Source organism: Pelobates fuscus, chromosome 2, assembly GCF_036172605.1.
Source record: "Pelobates fuscus isolate aPelFus1 chromosome 2, aPelFus1.pri, whole genome shotgun sequence".
NCBI classification, from domain to species: domain Eukaryota; kingdom Metazoa; phylum Chordata; class Amphibia; order Anura; family Pelobatidae; genus Pelobates; species Pelobates fuscus.
Window position 1 is genome coordinate 278,911,991 of NC_086318.1, and position 22,360 is coordinate 278,934,350.

The window sequence follows — 22,360 nt, forward strand, 5'->3', positions numbered from 1 at the left end:
GTTCCGGTCAGTCAGCACCTCCAGTAGAAACTAAGATCCCAACAACTCCCAGCGAACACCAGCACCGAAGTTGAAGTACTCCAACCAGCCCGCTTGCCCGCCGCCGGCGCACCTAGAGCAGGCACACTTCCGGGTCTCGTAAGTACAGCTCCCCCACCAACGCACATCAGTGAGGGGGGGACGGGGGGGGGGACCGGTAAACCCACTAATATGTGCCGGGCACCCCCCATCCCTCTAACATCTGGAATAGTGGTCAGTTTACTATATCTGAATACTACCATTGCAGTCACGATTATAAAAAGGGCCAACTAGGATTCTATGAACTTTTTTTTCCTTCTAGGTTAATGGTGTTATGGCATATATGATGCACATTACATAAATAATTTACAATTGCTATGATTGCTACCATTCCAACTTCATAAGTTAATGAATGAAATTTGATTTCCTTCATTCCATCCATGGTTGGAAATGAAAAAAAAATTTTTTTTTCAAACTCTATCACTCCGACACAATCTCTAAAAACAAACACACACTCTAGTACCGAATACAAGGCAACTCTACACACTCATTCGCATATCTGTGTGTTAAACCCCAAACTCACTCAGTTTTCAACATACATGCATTTTCAGCTAAGCAACCCCTAACATAGGATCTCAACTCCTTTGAATACCTCTCTACTACATAACAGGTAAGTGTGAGAAATTTCCTATGAAAATTTTCTCGGTATTTCGACTTGCATACTCACCCTCATTATTGCCTAGGTCGTCTGGGGCAACTCGTAGTTCACGAATCTTGATCCCGTATCCACCGATCAAGTCACATCCAGGTAATGCTTTCCCCATTTGGCCACACTCAAATACGGCAAGCCAGAAGCACTAATCTTTCCTCATCTTAGGTTTCCAACCCAATCCCAGCCAACTCGTCTTCAGTAGCAAGTCCTACGTAGAACATTAATTATGTTCCATAGGTCAAAGCATTCATCCAAATTCACTAACCACACGTAAGTATTTTCCCCAATTTCCACTCCACTTTCTCACAACAGGAAGCACACCGGTCAGTCCACACACCCGATAGACCAACAGGTTATTAGGCCAGCACTACGGCTCCATATTAACCACACACCTAATTTTTTATTACACAATGCATAGATCTGTAAAACCCACCACCGGGACACGACCTCACCTAAATCGTTACTTAAATTCACTTTACGTGTCACAAAGTTACGTTTAGTTCGGTCCTCACAAGCGGATACCGCTCCGCCCACTGGCATCACAGGTAAAAAATGTACAATAAGACACCTATGAGCATCCGACCACAACCTAACCCACTTAATAGTACTCTTCCCCCTAAACTATCAATCACTCCTAACCAGTGTACTTCCTCATTTCATAGAATGTCACACGCTTCGGATATAGCTGAGGATGTCTCCTTACCCAGCACCCCAGCCAGAATCGCAAGCCCAACCAGACCGAGTACCCTTGTCGAGAACTTAGAGACAGCAAGTCCAGGGTCTCTACGCTCCTGGACCATACCCAAGATAGCGGCTGAACTCAGGAGACGTGGCATATCATACCCAGCCACCGCTCGTAAAGGGGAACTATACTGCCTCCTGAATGCCAACCCCGACACCCCGAGACCAGGCACCAGCACACAGGCAACCGATGGAAGCACGCCTGGAATCCAGGCCACAATGTCTGCACTTCTTTCTTCAGTTAACCTTATCAATGAGAGACTGGAGAAACTGGAAAACCAAGTGGCCATAATCACCCCAGCAGCTATCCTTCCCACTATACCCCAAACATTACCTCACGCAGGTAACCTCACTAGTACTAACCCAGCACCTACACCTTCACATATCATCACTCCTGCCCACTTAGTACCCCAAGCTATTAAAAAAGAAATTTTAGAAGAGAAAGACGTCAACCTGGTATCCCTACTCATAGCGTCCCAAGACTTAGTAGAAAACAAGGCGTACTGCTACGGGGAGGTGTCGGTCGTACTCAAGGCTAGGGACCCCAGACTCAACAAGAAGCTATCCATCCCTGACTTCGTGATAGCTTTTGGCCTGTTCAGGGACGTCCTATGTTCCGTCTTCCCTCAACGCAGAGAGGAGCTGGATCTCTACCTCCACAAATTGGTTGACCTAGGTAACAAGTACGGAGGCTACTCCTTCTATAATTATCATAGGTCATTTTCGGCGAAGGCGGCGGCAGCACTGGTTCAGTTTAACAAACGCTCAGACTGGAGCCAACTAGACACGGAACTGTTCTGCCGCCACTTCGCCGGCCTCAAGCCTCCGTCTTGTGCCATTTGTGCATCAATCACACATTCCACCAATTTGTGCCCCTCCGAACTGAGCCAACCCTCCACTAGCCATGCAGAGGCCGCCCCCAGCAAAACTGAAAGGGTACTAAAAAACAAACTGGGCAAAGGGATTTAGGGGTGATTATTTCAGATCACTTAAAGGTAGGAAGACAATGTAATAGAGCAGCAGGAAATGCTAGCAGAATGCTTGGTTGTATAGGGAGAGGTATTAGCAGTAGAAAGAGGGAAGTGTTGTACAGAACACTGGTGAGACCTCACTTGGAGTATTGTACGCAGTACTGGAGACCGTATCTTCAGAAGGATATTGATACCTTAGAGAGAGTTCAGAGAAGGGCTACTAAACTGGTTCATGGATTGCAGGATAAATCTTACCAGGAAAGGTCAAAGGATCTTCACATGTATAGCTTGGAGGAAAGACGAGACAGAGGGGATATGATAGAAACATTTAAATACATTAAGGGAATCAACACAGTAAAGGAGGAGACTATATTTAAAAGAAGAAAAACTACCACAACAAGAGGACATAGTCTTAAATTAGAGGGACAAAGGCTTAAAAATAATATCCTAGCTATAAGATAAGGCCAGGGACTAATGAAAGTATTTAGAAAACTGGGCAGACTAGATGGGCCGAATGGTTCTTATCTGCCGCCACATTCTATGTTTCTATGTATGACAGTGCCGCTTTAAGCGGGGATTATTCTAACCAAGCTCTCAAGTTGGAGCTGAATTGAACCTCCCGAAAAAGTGTACATCTTGCTTACTCTCACGGCTAGGGTACATTATTTTTTTGTTGCACTATAGAATTTTGCTATTTAATGTAACTTGTGTAGTGTATACATGAATTGGCGCTTGGCAGAGGACAAATGTCAGAAAGGGTTAAGGGAGCACTATAGGGTCAGGAACACAAACATACATTTCTGACCCTATAGTGTTAAAACCACCATCTGGCCCCTCTGGCCCTCCCTAACCTAAATATAGTCAAATCTTACTTGTATTCAAGCCTGACGCTGCAGGCTCTTCCGCTGTCTGCCTCAGACCTGCAAGCTGTCTGCTGACATCATTAGAAATTTTATTCTGAGCCAATCACAATGTTTCCCTATGGGATTGGCTGAGACTGTGAAGGAGGCAGTTCAGAGGCAGAGCTAACACAAGTTAAACACAGCCCTGGCCAATCAGCATCTCCTCATATAGATGAATTGAATCAATGAATCTCTATGAGGAAAGTTCAGTGTCTGCCTGCAGAGGGTGGAGACACTGATATGTTGTGATTCACACTAGGTGTCATGCCAAAAGCATGAGTTGGTGTTTGATGTGTGTTGATATATGTTGAGTTGTTTTTTTGTAAACCTTGGGATGACATTTATTGTGGTCTTTGATCTTGCACCAGGCCTAGACCATAAAACATCTAGATAGCCATCACCAGCACCAGAGCTGGACACAAGGAATAGCATAGAGTGGGCAATAAGGAATTGCCCCCAAGGAATTTCTTGTGTTTTCTCCTATTTTATTTTATGTACTGTTTTGCAATTTATCTGTATGCCATTTATTTCTGTATTTTGCACTCAGCACTGTGAATCTTTTTTGTCAGATTAAATGTTTACTTAATCAGCTTGTGTCTCTGTTCTCTATGAGCTTCACTCTCCAATGGAAAGCTCAGGTAAACACGTTACTAAAAAGGGTTAATTATATGTGTTTGATCAGTAAAAGTAGAATTGTGATTCTATAATTCTCCTGTGTGTGGGGTAGCCTTAGACGCCCGGGTTTAAAAGTCTTGGTGGTGCCAGTAAAGTGTGTACTATGGGGCTAGTGTAGAAGGGATTGCAGGGGTTAATTGAGTGGTTGCTGGGACTAGCAACAGGTAACCAGGGGTCTGGTGTCATTAACCCTGTCACTTCCACACTCTCCCCACTGTCTCGGCTGGGCCTATAGCACACGCTCGTGACACTAGGCAAGACAGCTTAAAGGACCACTATAGGCACCCAGACCACTTAATGAAGTGGTCTGGGTGCCAGGTCCATCTAGGATTAACCCTTTCTGTTGTAAACATAGCAGTTTCTGAGAAACTGCTATGTTTACCTATGGATTAATCCAGCCTCTAGCTGCTCTCTCATTGACAGCCGCTAGAGGCGCTTCCTCAAAGTGAGAAGACGCCAACGTCCATAGGAAAGCATTGAGAATGCTTTCCTGTGGACTGGCTGAATGCGCGCGCGGCTCTTGCCACGCATGCACATTCAGCCGATAACGGGGAAAGGAGGCGGAGAGTCCCCACCGCCGAGGGAGCCCGGTGGTGGAGAAAAGGTGAGTGTTTAACCCCTTCCTCACCCTAGAGCCCGGCGGGAGGGGACCCTTAGCGTGTGGGGGTGGGGGGTGGGGGGGACCTAGAGACACTAGTGGTCCTTTAATGAAGCAGCTCTAGCAACCATATGAGGAGTGGCCAGTGGAGTTATCACTAGGCTGTAATGTAAACGCTGCATTTTCTATGAGAAGACAGTGTTTACAGCAAAAAGCCTCAAGGGAATGATGCTACTCACCACAACAAATGCAATAAACTGTAGTTGTTCTGGTGACTAGTGTCCCTTTAACCCCTTAAGGACCAAACTTCTGGAATAAAAGGGAATCATGACATGCCACACATGTCATGTGTCCTTAAGGGGTTAATGTAAATTATATAGGAATTTTTTTTTGTTCAACATGAATTTCTCTTTTTATCAATCAAGGCTCTACAAGGTGTGATATTTTATACTTGAGCTGCCTTTAAGTCTAGTTTCACTGTAAACTAACTGACTTCGACCATATGGCCTGTAACTCTTAACAGATTTACAGTGATGATATAAATGTCTATTGTACTTGCTTGGGGCCAAAAGCAATTTTGAGTGAGTCACCATCATTCCTTACCAGAGACCTCATGGGCAGAAGTTTTACTTTAAAAACCCAAGTTAGTGTTTAACCCCCAACGAGAGATGCCCATGCAGATGCGGCGGTACACGATGACGTGAGACGTCACACGTGCTAGAGGTGGGTGTGTCCGGAATGGAGATGAAGAGAACGGCCGTGGAGACAAGTTAACCACGCTGCCGCGCTAATATTGTCCGGCTGGGTGTTGGGGAATCTTGGAGGATTGGAGAAGCTAGTGTAGCAATACAGTGGCGCTTGATGCGCATATTGACACGCGCTGATGGGTGTTGACGGGGTGGAGATCCACTGAGCGCAGAGCTTTCTTATACTTAAAACGGAAGGGGTTTCCTTTCGGACAAGTGAGGAGAGGGGAAAAAAAAAAAGGAGAAAACCCTCAGAAATCTTTAAAGGGCTACAGGAAAAATTGTGAGTACCACTGAATATACTGCAACATATCAATATATCAATATGTCTGCATATAAATATAGGCTTGAGATAAAGTCTGCATATATGGCAAGAGGTGATTGGTAATAATTGAAACTTGAAATTTTCTATCTCCTTGACTGTTTAATTGCTGAAAAAAACAGTTGGAAAGAATCTTTTTTTTTTTTTTTTCTCTATTCCCAAAGCAACAGTTAAGGCATATGATCAAACTAACCAATCTAAACACTCAAAACAAAAGTGATATTGGTTAACAATAAGGTAGATTATTCAATTAGAAGTCCCTATGAAGTAGTTGTTAAGAAACAAAATGGCAACTAGAAAAACCACTATGCAAAAGAAAAAAGAAATTAAATTAGTTCATCAAATAGAAAAGAGGCTGTCTGCCTTTTTCACAACTCCCATTAAAGAAAATTGAATGCACGACACACCCGGCTAATACCTCTAATATTAACTTGGAAATTCCAATTGTCCAAATGCCATTACAACCTCAAGTAACTGCTACAAGATCAACTTAAACAATTGTTGGAGCTACAACTCAATACATTGAAACAATATATGCTTGTAAGCTTTAATGACATTAAACAAGACATTAAATGTGTTGCAGTATCAGTGGTAGAAGTAGGAAAAAAAACTTGAAATGTTTGGGACTCAAATAAAAACAATCAAGATAAAAATGCAGTCTTTAACAAAGCTGACAATCTTGTAAAAAAAAAAAACAGCAGTTTTGGAAGATAGATCAAGGAAAATTAATATAAGAATCAGAGGAGTTTTTGAAGAAATTACTAATGAAAATTTAAAAGAATACCCAAGCAATTTATTTAAAGAGGTTCTTCCTGAAATGCCTATAGTTGACCACCAAATAGAAAATTTCCATCGAATTCACAAACCTAATACAATTGCTTCACATCTGCCAAGAGATGTGATAGTGAGCTTTTGCTCACTACCAGTGAGAGACAATCTAATGAAAGCCAGCCGCACAAAACCCCGAACAAACCTTATTTACAAAGATATAATTTTTTTGCAAGATCTATCCTATTTTACTAGGACTTGGAGAAAATCCTTCTCGATTGTGACAGACTTTTTAAGGAAAAACGACATCAGATTTCAATGGGGCCTACCGGCATCTTTAAAGTTCACCTGGAAACAAGAAAATACATTTTTTTCGGACGTAAATGAAGCAAAAAGCTGGTTAACCAGTATTTAAGAAGAAAGATAAAAAGACTGTTGCGACAGAAGACATAAAGTATTTTTTTGTTGTTGTTTACTTATGGGTAAAGGGACCTTTTAATTTAGACACAATTAAGTAATAGGTTTGATTTGAAATCTTCACTTGTAAAACTTCACTTGCATAGCTTATAAGCTTACACCAATATAGAAAATTAACACAAGAGTAATTTGCTGGGATAATAATTTATTAAAGGTATACAAATAATAAAGGAAGGGAGGTGTTAAAAGGAAAACACACAAATAGACATCAATACAAATGCGACCTATAATTAAGAATGATAGTTCAATTATTTTTTTCTCGGGGTAAAATCTTAAATAGCATCATTTAATTCCGGACATACCTACTTAGTGTCTGGTTTAAAGACACAGTAAAGACTGATCTTCTAAATGAAAATTTACAGTCTTTGTGCTAAGAAGGGAGGATTTCCTCCAACGATTTTAAATTTGTTTTTTGTGTTACTATGTGTATGTTTTTGCAGCAATGGGGAAAGATATTAGAGATTATGGGGTGGAGAAGGATGCAAAGATGTTTAGAGAAAGAATATGATAAAAATGCTCACACTCAATGTTAGAGGCAGATTTTTGATTATAATATGTAAAATTGATTCCATACTTTTTACATTATGTAATATATATCTTCCAAATTACTCACCAGCTTCTTATTTAAAAACTATATTAGAAAATGTAGACGAAATTAAAGTGACAAAGTTAATATTAGCAGGTGACTTCAATGCTGTATTGGATCCACAGATAGACAAAAAAATTAATGCAAGGAAATAATTTAAATCAAATGGTGATAAAACAAGCCAAAGCTTTAAGGAAGATTAAAGATGAATACAACTTATTTGACATTTGGAGAATTTATAACCCTAATGAGAGAGACTATACTCATTTTTCCAAAGTTAATTTTTCGTATTCAAGATTAGATATGATTTGGGTGGATCCAAGTATTATTGATACGATTAAAAAAACAAACATTAATGAAATAGTATGGACTGATCATAATGGTGGGCTGTGTGAAATAGGTCTTTGTATAACCAAAAGAGAAACATATACTTGGCTCTTAAGTGATAACTTGCTTTCTTCTGAAATAAATAAAACCTATATAGAAAATAATATAAAAAAATATTTTAAAGAAAATATTTCAGAAAATACTGATCCATCTATTTTGTGGTGTGCCTTTAAGGCTGTAATAAGGGGCCATTTTTATCAAATTACAAAGTAAAGTTGATAAAAATATTACTCTCTTACTTACATACTGAATTAAGAAATATGACTTATATTAATAAACAATCTCCATCCCCTGAAATTTATGAAAACATATCAGTATTAAAAGAAAACATAAAGCAAAAATTAATAGAAAGAACTGTCAAAAACATGGACAGATTAAAACTTACCGTATTTTTCGCTCCATAAGACGCACCTCACCATAAGACGCACCTAGTTTTTAGAGGAAGAAACCCAGAAAACAATATATTCTGAACAAACTGTCCCATAGTGTTTCTTACTATGGGACAGTTTGTTCAGAATATTTTTTTTCTCCCCTGTCCCATAGTGTCCCCCCTCCCATAGTCTTCTCCCACCCCCTCCCCATAGTCTTCATCCCCCCTCCCCTCCCCATAGTCTTCATCCCCCTCCCCTCCCCATAGTCTTCATCCCCCCCTCCCCATAGTCTTCATCCCCCCCTCCCCTCCCCATAGTCTTCATCCCCCCCTCCCCTCCCCATAGTCTTCATCCCCCCTCCCCATAGTCTTCATCCCCCCTCCCCTCCCCTCCCCATAGTCTTCATCCCCCCTCCCCTCCCCTCCCCATAGTCTTCATCCCCCCTCCCCATAGTCTTCATCCCCCCTCCCCTCCCCATAGTCTTCATAACCCCCACCCTTCCCCTCCCCATAGTCTTCATCCCCCCTCCCCTCCCCTCCCCTCCCCATAGTCTTCATCCCCCCTCCCCTCCCCATAGTCTTCATCCCCCCTCCCCTCCCCATAGTCTTCATAACCCCCACCCTTCCCCTCCCCATAGTCTTCATCCCCCCTCCCCTCCCCTCCCCATAGTCTTCATCCCCCCTCCCCTCCCCTCCCCATAGTCTTCATCCCCCCTCCCCTCCCCTCCCCATAGTCTTCATCCCCCCTCCCCTCCCCTCCCCATAGTCTTCATCCCCCCTCCCCTCCCCTCCCCATAGTCTTCTCTCCCATACTGTCCCCCTCCCCTTGTCCCATAATTACTTACCTGTCTTGTAGCGTTTCTCGGCAGCACAGGGCGCACCGCGGTACTGGAACTTGAATTTCATGTTCCGGTTTCCGGCGGGACTGAAAGGAAGTGCGCACACTGAGCTGAGTGTGCACTTCCTTTCAGTCCCGCCGGAAACCGGAACATGAAATTCAAGTTCCAGTACCGCGGTGCGCCCTGTGCTGCCGAGAAACGCTACAAGACAGGTAAGTAAAACTTCATATTCGCTCCATAAGACGCACAGACATTTCCCCTCACTTTTGAGGGGAAAAAAAGTGCGTCTTATGGAGCGAAAAATACGGTAAATATTACTCTAAAGGCAATAGAGCCGATAAAATGCTGTCCCAAAAACCTAGAAAACAAAAAAGACAAAACAAAGTGGAAAAATTAATACACAATGGAAAAACATCAATAACTCCTAGAGAAATAGGAAAACTCTTCAATGAATTCTAGTCATTTATACAACATACCTCAAACTATTACAGATGATGATATCGAAAAATACTTGGAAAGTATAAATAAGTTTCAACTAACAATAACTGATAATGAATTATTAAATAAGACCATAACTATAGATGAGATTATGAGAGTTATAAATGAGCTAGAAAGTTAAAAAACCCCAGGCCCTGATGGGTTTAACAATTTATTTTATAAAACATTTAAAGATTTATTATGTCCTCATTTGACTAATCCTTTCAACACAGCTGCAAATAGAGGAGTTCTTCCAGCAGAGATGTTGAAAGCTAATATTTTGCAAATTTTTAAAAATGATAAAAACCCTACTGATGTTAAAAATTATCGACCAATATCTTTTATAGACGTAGATACTAAGTTATATGCTTCAGTTTTGGCTGCTAGAATAAAGAAACTCCTTCCATCAATTATCCATAGAGATCAAATAGGATATGTTCCAGGTAGAAATTCTTATACAAGTACGAGAAGAATTATAAACGTCTTAGATGATGCAAACAGAAATGGGATTTGACAGAGTCAGCTGGAAATACCTAGAAGCTGTTTTATCACACTATGGATTCGAAGGCTGGATTAAGAAAGCCATTATGGCTCTCTATGTAAACCCAGTTGCACGTACTATAGGACCTAATATTATTGCCCCATGGTTCCAACTTAAAAATGGGACTCGGCAAGGATGCCCACTTTCACCACTACTTTATTTACTGGTTCATTGGCTGAAAATATTAGAAACAACAACAAGATTAAAGGCTATAAAATAATGGATGAAGATCAAAAGATCATCTTATATGCTGACGATATTCTAATCACTGTGACTAATCCTAAGAGTTCATTGGAACATTTTATGCAGGAAATTGATCGGTACAGTCACATATCAAATTACAAACTAAACATAAATAAATCCTTGATTTTAGATATTAATCTCGATAAAAAAACGCAACAAGAGATTAAAAACAGTTATGACTTTATTTGGATTAAAGACAGTATGGATTACTTAGGAATTAAAATCACTAGAGAGGTAAATAAGATTATGGAGATCAACTTTTTAGAACTATTATTAAAACTCAATCAATGGTTAAAAGATCGTAGAAACTTATAAATCACTTTTTGGGGATGAATAAATGTGATCAATTCATATGTAATACCAAAGTGGAACTATATGTTCCAAATGCTACCTCTCCATATTCCGATTCATTGGCTTGAATTAATACAAAAAAGTTTTACTCAATATATCTGGAAAGGTAAGAAGCCAAGATTAAAGCAGTCAATATTAGCACAAAAACTAAATAAGGGCGGACTCGCTTATCCATTAATAATAAACAACTTTAAAGCAGACACAATCTTACATATTTATAGAATGCAAGTAGAAGAAAATAAAAATGAAGGATGGTATAAGATGGAAATGAGGGCAGGTGAAGTTTCTAGTTTGGATTGCCTAATTTGGAATATAGACAAAACCTCTAAAAAAAGATTATCCTAAAGTTATTTTGACTCAGTTATTAAACAACTGGTCTAAGATAAAGAAAGCATTAAATATTGAAAAAAAAAGTTCTGAGTTGTTTGGAATTAAATACTGTGGAAAATCAAGTAGAAGATTTAAACCTCAATAACTGGAAAAAAATAGGGATATTACGATTACGATTAAAACATTTATTGACAGAAGGAACAATCAAAACTTTCGCTCAAATAACATTTGCATATAACCTTCCATCTATGGAGTTGTTTAATTTTTTAAGACTTAAAAGCTACATGACTACACATTTAATTACATCAAAATCTAATTTGAGCAATCTGATTGATTTACTATTTACTTTAAAAAAAATTAATAAACCACTTTCTAAAGCCTTAATATTGAGCAAAGCAAGTGTCAAGGATATAAATCCAACAGCTATATTTGCATGGAAAAAATATTTAAATATCGATATCAATATGAAACAATGGGGTTCTTCAATGATGGACGTCTTGAAGAATATACATTCACTAAACTTGCTAGAAACACACTTTAAAGTCCTAAACAGATGGTACTTGGTACCGGATAAATTAAATAAAATATATCCTTCAACTAATCCGGTTTGCTGGAGATGTAGATATGTAAGAGGTAATTTTAGACATATTTGGTGGGATTGTTATAAATTAAGAAATCTTTGGTTGTCAACACAAAAGTTTATATCTAAAAATCTAAAACTTGAGTTGAAAATTTCCCCAGAGGTCGTTTTGCTACATTTAAATTGGCCACCTATGGCGTATGAATTAAAAGCAATTCTCATACATCTTTTTCTAGCTGTTAAAATAGTTGTGGCGAGATGGTGGAAAAAAGATTTAGAGGTCCCTTGTAAGAAAGTAAAAAATCAACTCGAGTTTCAGATAAAAATGGAGTTGATTTAAGTAAAAAAGTAAAAAAAAGTAAGTAAAAAAGTATCTATTTGGATTAAATGTTTAGAACTGATTAACACAGAAAATACTAAATAAGTAAATCTCTATTAATCGGAAGCAATACCAACCAACTGTGTATACCTTGAACATTGAAAATATATAGGTCATATCTTAAGCTCCTCCTACCCTATTTAAGGAGAATTTTCAAAATTTCCTATTTTGCTGCAATGTTTTGTCTTGTGTTATATTGAAAATTGGTATAATATATGTACTATTAGTTATGCAATGTTAAATTCTATATTTTAAAGAGGCCTTCATTTTATACGTAAAATTTATATGAATTGAATATTGACTGTAGAAGTACAAATTATTAATAGAAGTATTGCAATTCGTTTAATGTCTAAAACAATTGAAAGGAAAAAAATAAAAATTAAGATTTAATAAAGGAAAAAAAAATAAAATAAAAAATAACCCCTTAAGGACCGAGGACGGTTCAGGATTTTTGCATTGCCGACCGGTGACGGTCCTAAACCGTCCTAACGGTCAGATGTACTTTCCTGATCGCCGCCGTTCGCCCGGCGGTGCTCCTAGTGTGGGGAGATTGCCTGCAGCCCAGACAGTCTCCCCGCGGCGGGTTAGGACCCATGGGGCCATGTGATCGCTCAACAATAGGTATCCATGTGTCTGCAGCTGACAGGCAGCCTTCCTGTTAGTGTAAAATCATAAAAATAAATAAAAAAAGGTTAATATTAATAAATAATATTATTATATATATATGTGTGTGTGTGTGTGTGTGTGTGTGTGTGTGTGTGTGTGTGTGTGTGTGTGCGCGTGTGTGCGCGTGTGTGTGTGCCTATAAATATATATGTCATATATATAATGTCATGCTAAGTGAATTTTTATATTATGTACATATATTAATATAAAAATACACTTATAATTAAATTACACACGTATATGTAATATATAATAACTATATATATTGTGTATATATATATATTATCATAAAATACAAATAATAAGTAATTTAAATGAAATATTTTTTTTAAAAAATAATAAAAAAATTAAAAAAAATTATATCTGACATTTTATTCTAACTGTATTTTGCTATTAATATTTATATATTTATTTCAAAATACACTTAGAATGAAATTGTATATATATCTATGTATATATAAATAATACAAAATATACATATGTCCATATACAAAATTATATAATTATATAAACATACACGTCAACTTCAAATATATATATGCATATACATATTTAAATTCTACGTGCGTATTTATGTAATATTTTTTACATAAGTAAGTAATTTTATTGATTGCAATTTGAGGGACCTGCCTGCCAACCCAGGCTGAAAGTCCTGAGAATTTAATTTTCTAGCACTGTATTTTACCCTGTAACGTTTTAGGACACCCTAAAACCTGTACATGGGGGGTACTGTTTTACTCGGGAGACTTCGCTGAACACAAATATTAGTGATTTTAAAACAATAAAACATATCACACCGATGATATTGTCAGTGAAAGTGACTTTTTTTGCATTTTTCCACACACAACCAGCACTTTTACTGATGATATAATTGTTGTGATACGTTTTGCTGTTTTGAAACACTAATATTTGTATTCAGCAAATATAACAGTACCCCCCACTAAACACTGATATTTGTATTCAGCAAATATAACAGTACCCCCCATGTACAGGTTTTATAGCGTTTTTAAAAGTTACAGGGTCAAATATATGGGTCAAATATTTTTACATTGAAAATGGCCAGGTTGGTTACGTTGCCTTTGAGAGCCCAGGAATGACAATTACCCCCATGATGGCATACCATTTGCAAAAGACAACCCAAGGTATTGCAAATGGGGTATGTCCAGTCTTTTTTTAGTAACCACTTAGTCACAAACACTGGCCAAAATTAGCGTTCAATTTAGTTTTTTACTTTTTTCGCACACAAACAAATATGAACGCTATATTTGGCCAGTGTTTGCGACTAAGTGGCTACTAAAAAAGTCTGGACATACCCCATATTGAATACCCTGGGTTGTCTACTTTAAAAAAAAAATATGTACATGTTGGGTGTTATTCAGAGATTTATTCAGAGGCTCACTTGACAATGGTTTTTCAGCCGAAACGGTTTTTTTTTTTGATTGACTCTGTCCCTGCTTCTCACTGATTTTGGTATGGTTTTTTGTATTTTTTACATGTTTGGGTTTTGTTTATACTTAATATTATAGTGGTCTGTTTGCATGATATTTCTTTCATTTACATACCACGCATTGCGTCTTTATACATATACTTTTTTTTGTAAATGCTTTATCATAGCATGACCTTGTATTTTGGTTGTGCTCCTTACTCTATTTACATTGTCATGTTTTTTGGGTTCTTCAGGGGATAGAGCCTTATGTGGGTGAGCACCCAACATATATTGTATTAGCCTTTTCCTTGGGCTAATTTAACGTTTAGTCGAGTGTGCCCACCTTGTCTCATTTGAATTACAAAGGTGCCACATCAACCCCTCTGTTATATCTGCCTAACTTGAATATCCCCAAAAATACCAGAAAAAAAAACAAAATAGCGAACTGTACATAGAGGAAATGCCACCCTATAAAATATTTGACCAGCTGCGGCTGAGAATCAATCCGAAGAACAGTATCACATTTTCAGACTCTGTTTTCCCAGAGCACTTATCCAGCAGTTTCAGGTGATCCGGTGGCTCACCTTTAGGGCACTTAGGCTTGAAGTGCCTGCAGAGGGGGGATGTAACTAGAACTCTTTTTGGTATAGTTATTAGTGTTTCTTCACAGTTGTGACTGTCTCTCTTTGTGAGGCTGTAATGGTACAAGCATGTGTGTCTGAGGATGTAATTGTATACATATATATATTTGTGTTTCTGAGGGTGGTATATGACTGGGATGTGGTGGGTATGTCAGTGAATTAGTATTTTGCTCCTTTTATGGTCTACATGCCAAAAGAACATGTTAACATGGCATAAATTAATGCCAGTATGAATGTCAGACGCTGGCCCCAATCAGGGCATATCATGCAGAAATTGTCATTGAAGCTATCTGTATGGACCTGGTCCGCAATTTTGCTGTTCTGGCTATGGGCAGTACACTGTGTTGCAGGCTGCGAGACATCAAAGAACAGTAGTGGGATGGCAGGTCTCAAACCTGAAGTTGGGATAGTAGGTTTGGCCAATTACAAGAGTGTTGACCACTCCCACCATCTTAAAGTGTTTACACGATTGCTTTGCTGGAAAGTGTCCCCGGACATTATTATTATATATTATTTTCACATATTTATAGTGTCGACATATTTATTTAATATTTTATTTTATAAAAGCTATAATGATTTAAGTTGCGAAAACTGTTGGACTTCCTTAATGGGAAAAATATTAAAGCGGCACTGTCATGCCGAATCCCGTTTTTTTTTTTTTTTTTAACCCACCTCCTGCCTCCACTACATCCAATTGACCCCCTAGCCACCCCCAATTGCCGCTAAGCCCCCACATTACCTATTTTTTATTCTTTATCTTCTGCCCCGATCTTTATTCAGAGTGCCGCCATCTTTGTGTGGGTAGGTGAAGCCACTGTGGGACACGTCATCTACCCACACAACACAGACTGTGAGATTCCCGCACATGCCCAGTGAAACACCTGGACATGCGAACGGGAATTTCACCTATTCATTCATTCATCAGACAGACGAATGAATGAATAGAAAAAATCAAACGAACAAACAAACACCGAATATCAGTGTTCGTTTGTTCGGTTTATTACAAGGAGGGAGCTACCGGCGTGCAGCTCCCTCCTTGTAATATGTAAAGACAGAAGCGGCAGGGAGCTGTGCTCCCCACCACTTCATAAGCCCCCCCAGGTCCCCCTTCACTCTATGGGGGTCAATATGACCCCCTATAACAGCACAAGGGAGATTAAAATGGGAAAGTTCTTTTGAATTTTCCCACGCTGTGTAAAATGACACAGAGCACTCTGATTGGCTTAAACCAACCAATCAGTGTTCTAAGCCTAATTGCAGGGCGGGGCAAGGCTTTATAAGCCTAGACCCGCCCTGCGGAGCTCAGTACGCGGCGTGCCCTCCATGAGTGAACATGGATTAATTTTTTTGGCGCTCGTTTTTTTTTTTAAAGTGCGACGGGTATGATGTATTTTTATTTGGCCTTTTTGGGGGCTGAAGAAAGAAGAATTTAGAAAAAAGAAGACGTCAAATGGTAAGTTTATTTTTTTTTTTTTACAGGTTAGTTATTTTATTCCCCCCTCACTATTTTTAGGGTGAGGGGGGTAGGTAGGGGATAGAATGTTTTGGGTGGGGGGGGACGGGGGACTAGGGGCTTGGGACCCCTAGTCACCTTGATCGGGGGGCTTAATTTAGGGCCCCCACCCACCACGCAGGGGTGGGGGCCAGCGGGGGAGGACAGTAGGTCCCCCCCTTATTGTTTTATTAGGGCCCCCACCGCGCAGGGGTGGGGACCAGGGGGGAGGACAGTAGGTCCCCCCCCCTTATTGTTTTATTAGGGCCCCCACCCACCGCGTAGGGGTGGGGGCCGGGGGGAGAGGACAGTAGGGATATTAGGTTTGTTTTGTTTTTTTGTTTTTGTTTTTTTTACAGTGAGCAGCCACAGACTGCTCACTGCTTACTAGACATGCCCCTACTCGCGGTATAGCGAGTAGGGGCATATTATTTACTAATACTAAGTAATCTTTACTTAGTATTAGTAAATTTGGCTGAAAGAACAATTTAGGTCTTTCAGCCTTTTAGTAGATAGCTCCCTGATACCGTGGGAATTAGGGAGTTATGGAGTTATCTACTAAGCGGCTGCAAGATGCAGCCGCGACAATGAATAGGATCGGAGTTTCATTCATTAGAATGAAATTCCGATACGAACAAAGTACCGAATTGCATCCTAACACGAATGGAGAAACTCTTCTCATTCTGTTAGGATGCATTTCGGCAGTTTTGCCAGCGTTCTGTCTAAGTGACAGGACGTTCGGCAATACTGACAGGAAGCATTGTGGGAACAGGGAGGAAAGCTAGGGGTCATGGGAAAATTTCTCTGACCAGTGGAAATGAAGCACACTTTGCTCCTCCGCCTGTCTGAGCTGGTCAAGCGGAGAAATCCTCCATAAGACAAAGTGTCCCTACTTTGTCTTATGATTTTAAAGAAAACTAAAGAAGACAGGAAGAAAAGAATAACAGATCCTGAGAGAGGGGGAGAAGAGGAAGAGATTGAGGAAAGGTAAGTTCGGCATGACAGTGCCGCTTTAAACTAAACGAATGACTGATGAATGACATCCAGTCTTATCCCCATGAACCCATGTCTAGCTATTGTTACTGAGGTTAGTAAATTGTCCCCGAACTGTAGGTTCATTCAACACACAGGATGACGTGAACGGCTGAGTAAGCCGATAGCAGCTAAAGTAGATGTCTTTTTACTCCCTTAGCCTGATTTACAGGTTTTGATATGAGCTATATGCAGTAAACTGCTGTCACCAAATGCACATTCACGTGTGACTTGTCTTTCTCCAGTGAAAGAGCGCGATGCCCATCCTAGTTGTGTGTGTGCACCCAGCATGCATTAATTAAACAGATCTTACATTATAAAGGAGGTAGTAAACCTTTTTCTTTCTGTGCGTGAGAGCCAGGCTGCAGCAATTTTGTAAAATGAGGCGTTATAATCCTCTCTCGACAAAGAGACTGAATGTAGTGTACAGGGTACTTTTTGTTAATGTGCAGCTTAAATAACTACTTAAAGATTTGCTCTTTTTATTAACGATACCTTTACTATGTCCACAATTGCAATTTTTTAAACAGTGATAACCTCCTATAAGTTTTCTTGGCCTCTAATTTTTTTTTTTGTAAGTATCGTACTAAGAATATGCATATTAATTGTTTTATAATATATTTTGTTTTTAGGGAAGGTGCGGTGGCAAGACTTTGATCAAGATGCCTACGTTGGTGTCACTGTAGTTCGGCCTGGACAAGATGCTTATGCTCGTAACAAATTCAATCAAGTGGAAAGTGACAAGTTACGCATGGACAGAAGTGTTCCTGATACAAGACATGATCAGTATGTATTCATAATTTATTTATTATTATTGCCATTTATATAGCGCCAACAGATTCCGTAGCGCTTTACAATATTATGAGAGGGGGATTTAACTATAAATAGGACAATTACAAATAAACTTACAGGAACAATAGGTTGAAGAGGACCCTGCTCAAACGAGCTTACATTCTATAGGAGGTGGGGTGTAAAACACATTAGGACAGGAATTTACAATCAAATAAGGTGGGCTGCCCTTTAGGAGAGGGCAAGAGACAGGTATGTGAGGTAAGGGTTAGTCTTGGAGGCCATAAGCTTTCCTAAAGAGATGGGTTTTAAGGCACTTCTTAAAAGATGCAAGACTAGGGGAGAGTCTGATGGCGGTAGGCAGGCTATTCCATAGGAAGGGAGCCGCCCGCGAGAAGTCCTGCAAGCGCGAGTTGGCCGTACAAGTGCGGACAACGGACAGGAGGTGGTCACGGGCAGAACGGAGAGACCGAGAAGGGACATACCTATGGATCTGTGAGGAGATATAAGAGGGGCTAGAGTTGTTCAGTGCTTTATAGGTGTGAGTTAGTACCTTGAATTGACTCCTATAGCATACAGGAAGCCAATGTAAGGACTGGCAGAGGGGTGAGGTGTGAGAGAAACGACTAGAGAGGAAAATCAATCTAGCAGCAGCATTCATTACGGACTGTAAGGGTGCAGTACGGCTATTGGGGAGACCAATCAGGAGAGGGTTACAATAATCCATGCGGGAAATTACTAGAGCATGGACAAGCTCCTTGGTAGTATCTGGTGCAAGAAAGGGGCGGATGCGGGCTATGTTTTTAAGATGGAATCTACAGGATTTGGCAACATGCTGGATGTGAGGCTCAAAGGTGAGACCAGAGTCAAGTATGACGCCAAGACAGCGCGCTTGCAAGGATGGACTGATGTTGGTACCACAAACTTGGAGGGAGAGCGAAAGAGGAGGATCAGTATTAGGAGGAGGAAAGACAAGGAGCTCAGTTTTTGAGAGATTGAGTTTCAGAAAGTGGGAGGACATCCAGTCAGAGATGGAAGAAAGGCAAGCAGTGACACGTTGCAGGACGGCAGGGGAGAGGACACTGGGTATAATGGAACTGAGAATATTGCATTTTATTTTATAAATTAAATTTGCCATCTTGAAGCTGTGGGAGTGTTCTGAACACCTGCATGCATTCCGACCACTGTTTGTAGGACATATATATGAAATAATTGAGATGTGTTTTGATTGCAAACATCATGACTGCGTCATGATCCTCCGTACTTCATCCTGGAACTTTGTAAATTTCCCTGAAACTGAGCCTAAAATAATTAAATTTGTTCACTAAACCAGGAATTGAGAAAAGCTGTCAAAAGGTAGTGTGTGCAGAATTCATTTTGTAAATCTTTATAACTGATTATTACGGAGACCAGCATTCAACTTCTTGTTGTGCATGCCATTTAGGATCTAAAGAATAGTGTAAGTACTTTCTTTCTTCCTTTCAAAGCTAGATGGAAAGTCAAGCGTTGGCAGTGAAAAATCATAGCATAGAGCGTTATAAATTTTTGTACTTTTTTTTTTTGTGGTTCGTGCTATTGGATGTAATGTTTGCCCAATTCAAAAGGTTTCACAATAACTACTGTGTTAAAGGTTTAGGAGAACTAAGATGGTTGCAGACACATAAATATGGCCACCAGTCATGTGTCCAGGTGTAACCTAGTTACAATAACAATAGAGTTAATGAAAGCTCACATATATTTGCAAGCATTCAAAACCAACCCTTTTATTTTGTGCATCTATAAATTTAGAATATTCTCTGCATAAGGTATTTTAGCAGAGTTGTATCCTAACAGGTAAAGACCAAACAGGGATACACATTTCCTATTGCCCGACACCCAGGACACACAGTTCTGGACGCTGGGCAGGTTGTTATTTTTTCCTTTTAGCCTTGCTTGGGCCAGCAGCAGAGTGACTTGTCGGGTCCTTGGTTCCTAGAAATAGTAGAAATAGTTTTTTGCATGTCATGGATTTTCATTTTATAAAAGTGCAACACATGAACAATTAATAATGTTTAATTTGCAATTGTAATAATAGAATGTGCAGGTATAAGGTGTCAACGTTGGCTTGTCTAATGTTACCGCAGAATCTTTGGGTTACAGAAGTTTACAGGTGTCACAGATCTGGGTACCCTTTGAGGTGTCTAACGTTAGTGCACCTGTTCATCTAGAGAGCTCTCAAAACGCCAAGAGTGACGCACCGACCTACAGCACTGGGGGGCCCCACACCTCACCCATCCGTGCTCCTTCCTTGGTCCATGTGTCGCCTCTCCTCCCCCTCTATGTGAAATATTGCTCCCACAGATCCTAGAATTTCTGAAAAGTATTGACAGTTTTGCACCTGCGCAGTCAGCCTGTCCATAAAATAGTTGTCCTTTATCTTGGATAAGACTAGGGATAATGGTGGAAGTTTCTGGCTTAACCAATTCTGGGCCATGGTTTGTCTGGCAGCTAAATATACCATGTTAAGTAGCTTCTGATCATGTCTAATTAAAACTTCAGCAGGTCTGGAGAGGAGGCATGCCCAGGGGTCCACTGTTAGTTGCCTCTGTAGGATCCGGGATCTTAATCACACTACCTTTCTCCAGAAGTCACAGACTTTGGGGCATTGCCACCACATATGATCGTAGCTCCCCCTATCACCACACAGCCTCCAAAATGTATCTGTGGAACTGATCCTCCTAAAATATTGCTTTAACGGGGTTGGGTACCACCTGAAGGAAGTCTTATAAGATTGTTATTGGAAGGTTACACAGATGATCGTGCACATACCTCCCAGATATCTTCACATACCACCCCCCAGCCTCCCATTGATCCATGTAGCTCAGTCATTGGATTCCGCGCTAATGTGACAGAGGAGGAGCGAGATCAGACACTGTGGTGACTTCTCAAGAAAGCACATTTTCTCGAAAAATGTCATTGGGGTTGTGGGCACTGCGTGCACTGGTTTAAGTGCAGCGAAGTTGCGCAACTGAAGTTAGCGGAAGAAATCCGTGGTCCGAAGGGGGGCTAATTCCTTTAATCTATCATAAGTGACTATTGCTTTGTAAACGTGTATGTATCGTTCGAGGCCCATGTGTTAAATCCCCCTAAACTCCCTTGCGTTTAGACCTGGTGGTAAGGCCCTGTTCCTGAGAACTGGGATCATTTACTGGGTTTGCTAATTAGATTTTTGGATGCAGTCAAGTCCCATATCCTGATGGAGTTAAGTATTGCTGGGTCCTAAGAAAGGTCCTGCTGGTTTTGGGCACCCATATAAAGAACTGGGGAAGGTCTGCCTCCATCCGTAGTGATTCGATATCCACCCAACGTCTCTGTTGATGTGGTTGGGGGGGGGGGGGAGGGAGGGAGGGAGGGAAAGATGTGTTTGGGGGGAGGTAGGGAGGGAGAGATGTAGGGGAAAAAATACATGAAAAGGGGGTAGAAGCGAGCGGAGTGGAATGTGCAGCCACAAATTACTCTGCCTGCAGTTTGCATCGGTAGCGAGTGGAGCGGACACTTCAGACAGTGGCATTACTAATGAGATATTAAGTAACTTGAGGTGAAGCTTTTGAGTGAATTATATATATATACCCAGGATTACATATTTGCATGAGAATGATACAAGTAATTTAAGTTTGTGTTGGTCTACTTCAAATTTTTTATTTTATTTTTGTGTGTGGCCCATGTAAACTTTAGCCTTGTATATTTGGCCCGAGTTAACCTTTGAGTTTGACATGCTTGCTGTACATGGATTATGAAGAGGTCCTAGGGAGGATTTTTAATTACCGTATATACTCGAGTATAAGCCGACCCAAATATAAGCCGAGGCCCCTAATTTTACCCAAAAAAACAGGGAAAACTTATTGACTCGAGTATAAGACTAGGTTGGGAAATGCAGCAGCTACTGGTAAATTTCTAAATAAAATTAGATCCTAAAAAAATTATATTAATTGAATATTTATTTACAGTGTGTGTATGAGTGCAGCGTGTGTGTCTGAGTGCAGCGTGTGTGTGTGTGTGTTGCAGAGCCTTGGTGGGGGGTGGGCAATTTTATTATTATTATTTTTTAAATTATTTAAATTTTTTTTTTATTATTTATATTTTATTTAATTATTATTTTTAATTACATTTTATTATTATTTTAAAAAAAATTGTCCCCCCTCCCTGCTTGACACATGGCAGGGAGGGGGACTCTCACTCCCTGGTGGTCCAGTGGATGGGCACTGTGTAGGAGGGGGGCTGGCAGAGCTCTTACTTACCTCTCCTGCAGCTCCTGTCAGCTC

At 40.0% G+C, this 22,360-nt stretch overlaps 1 protein-coding gene across 1 annotated transcript in view; it reads left to right on the forward strand.

Moving 5' to 3' along the window:
- Window positions 1–22,360, forward strand: part of GALNT2 (polypeptide N-acetylgalactosaminyltransferase 2) — a 777,588-nt gene that overhangs the window by 74,401 nt on the left and 680,827 nt on the right. Inside the window, exon 3 of the mRNA XM_063443402.1 lies at window positions 17,903–18,056. Within this exon, the coding sequence (XP_063299472.1) occupies window positions 17,903–18,056 (154 nt within the window). The remainder of the gene's footprint in view (window positions 1–17,902; window positions 18,057–22,360) is intronic.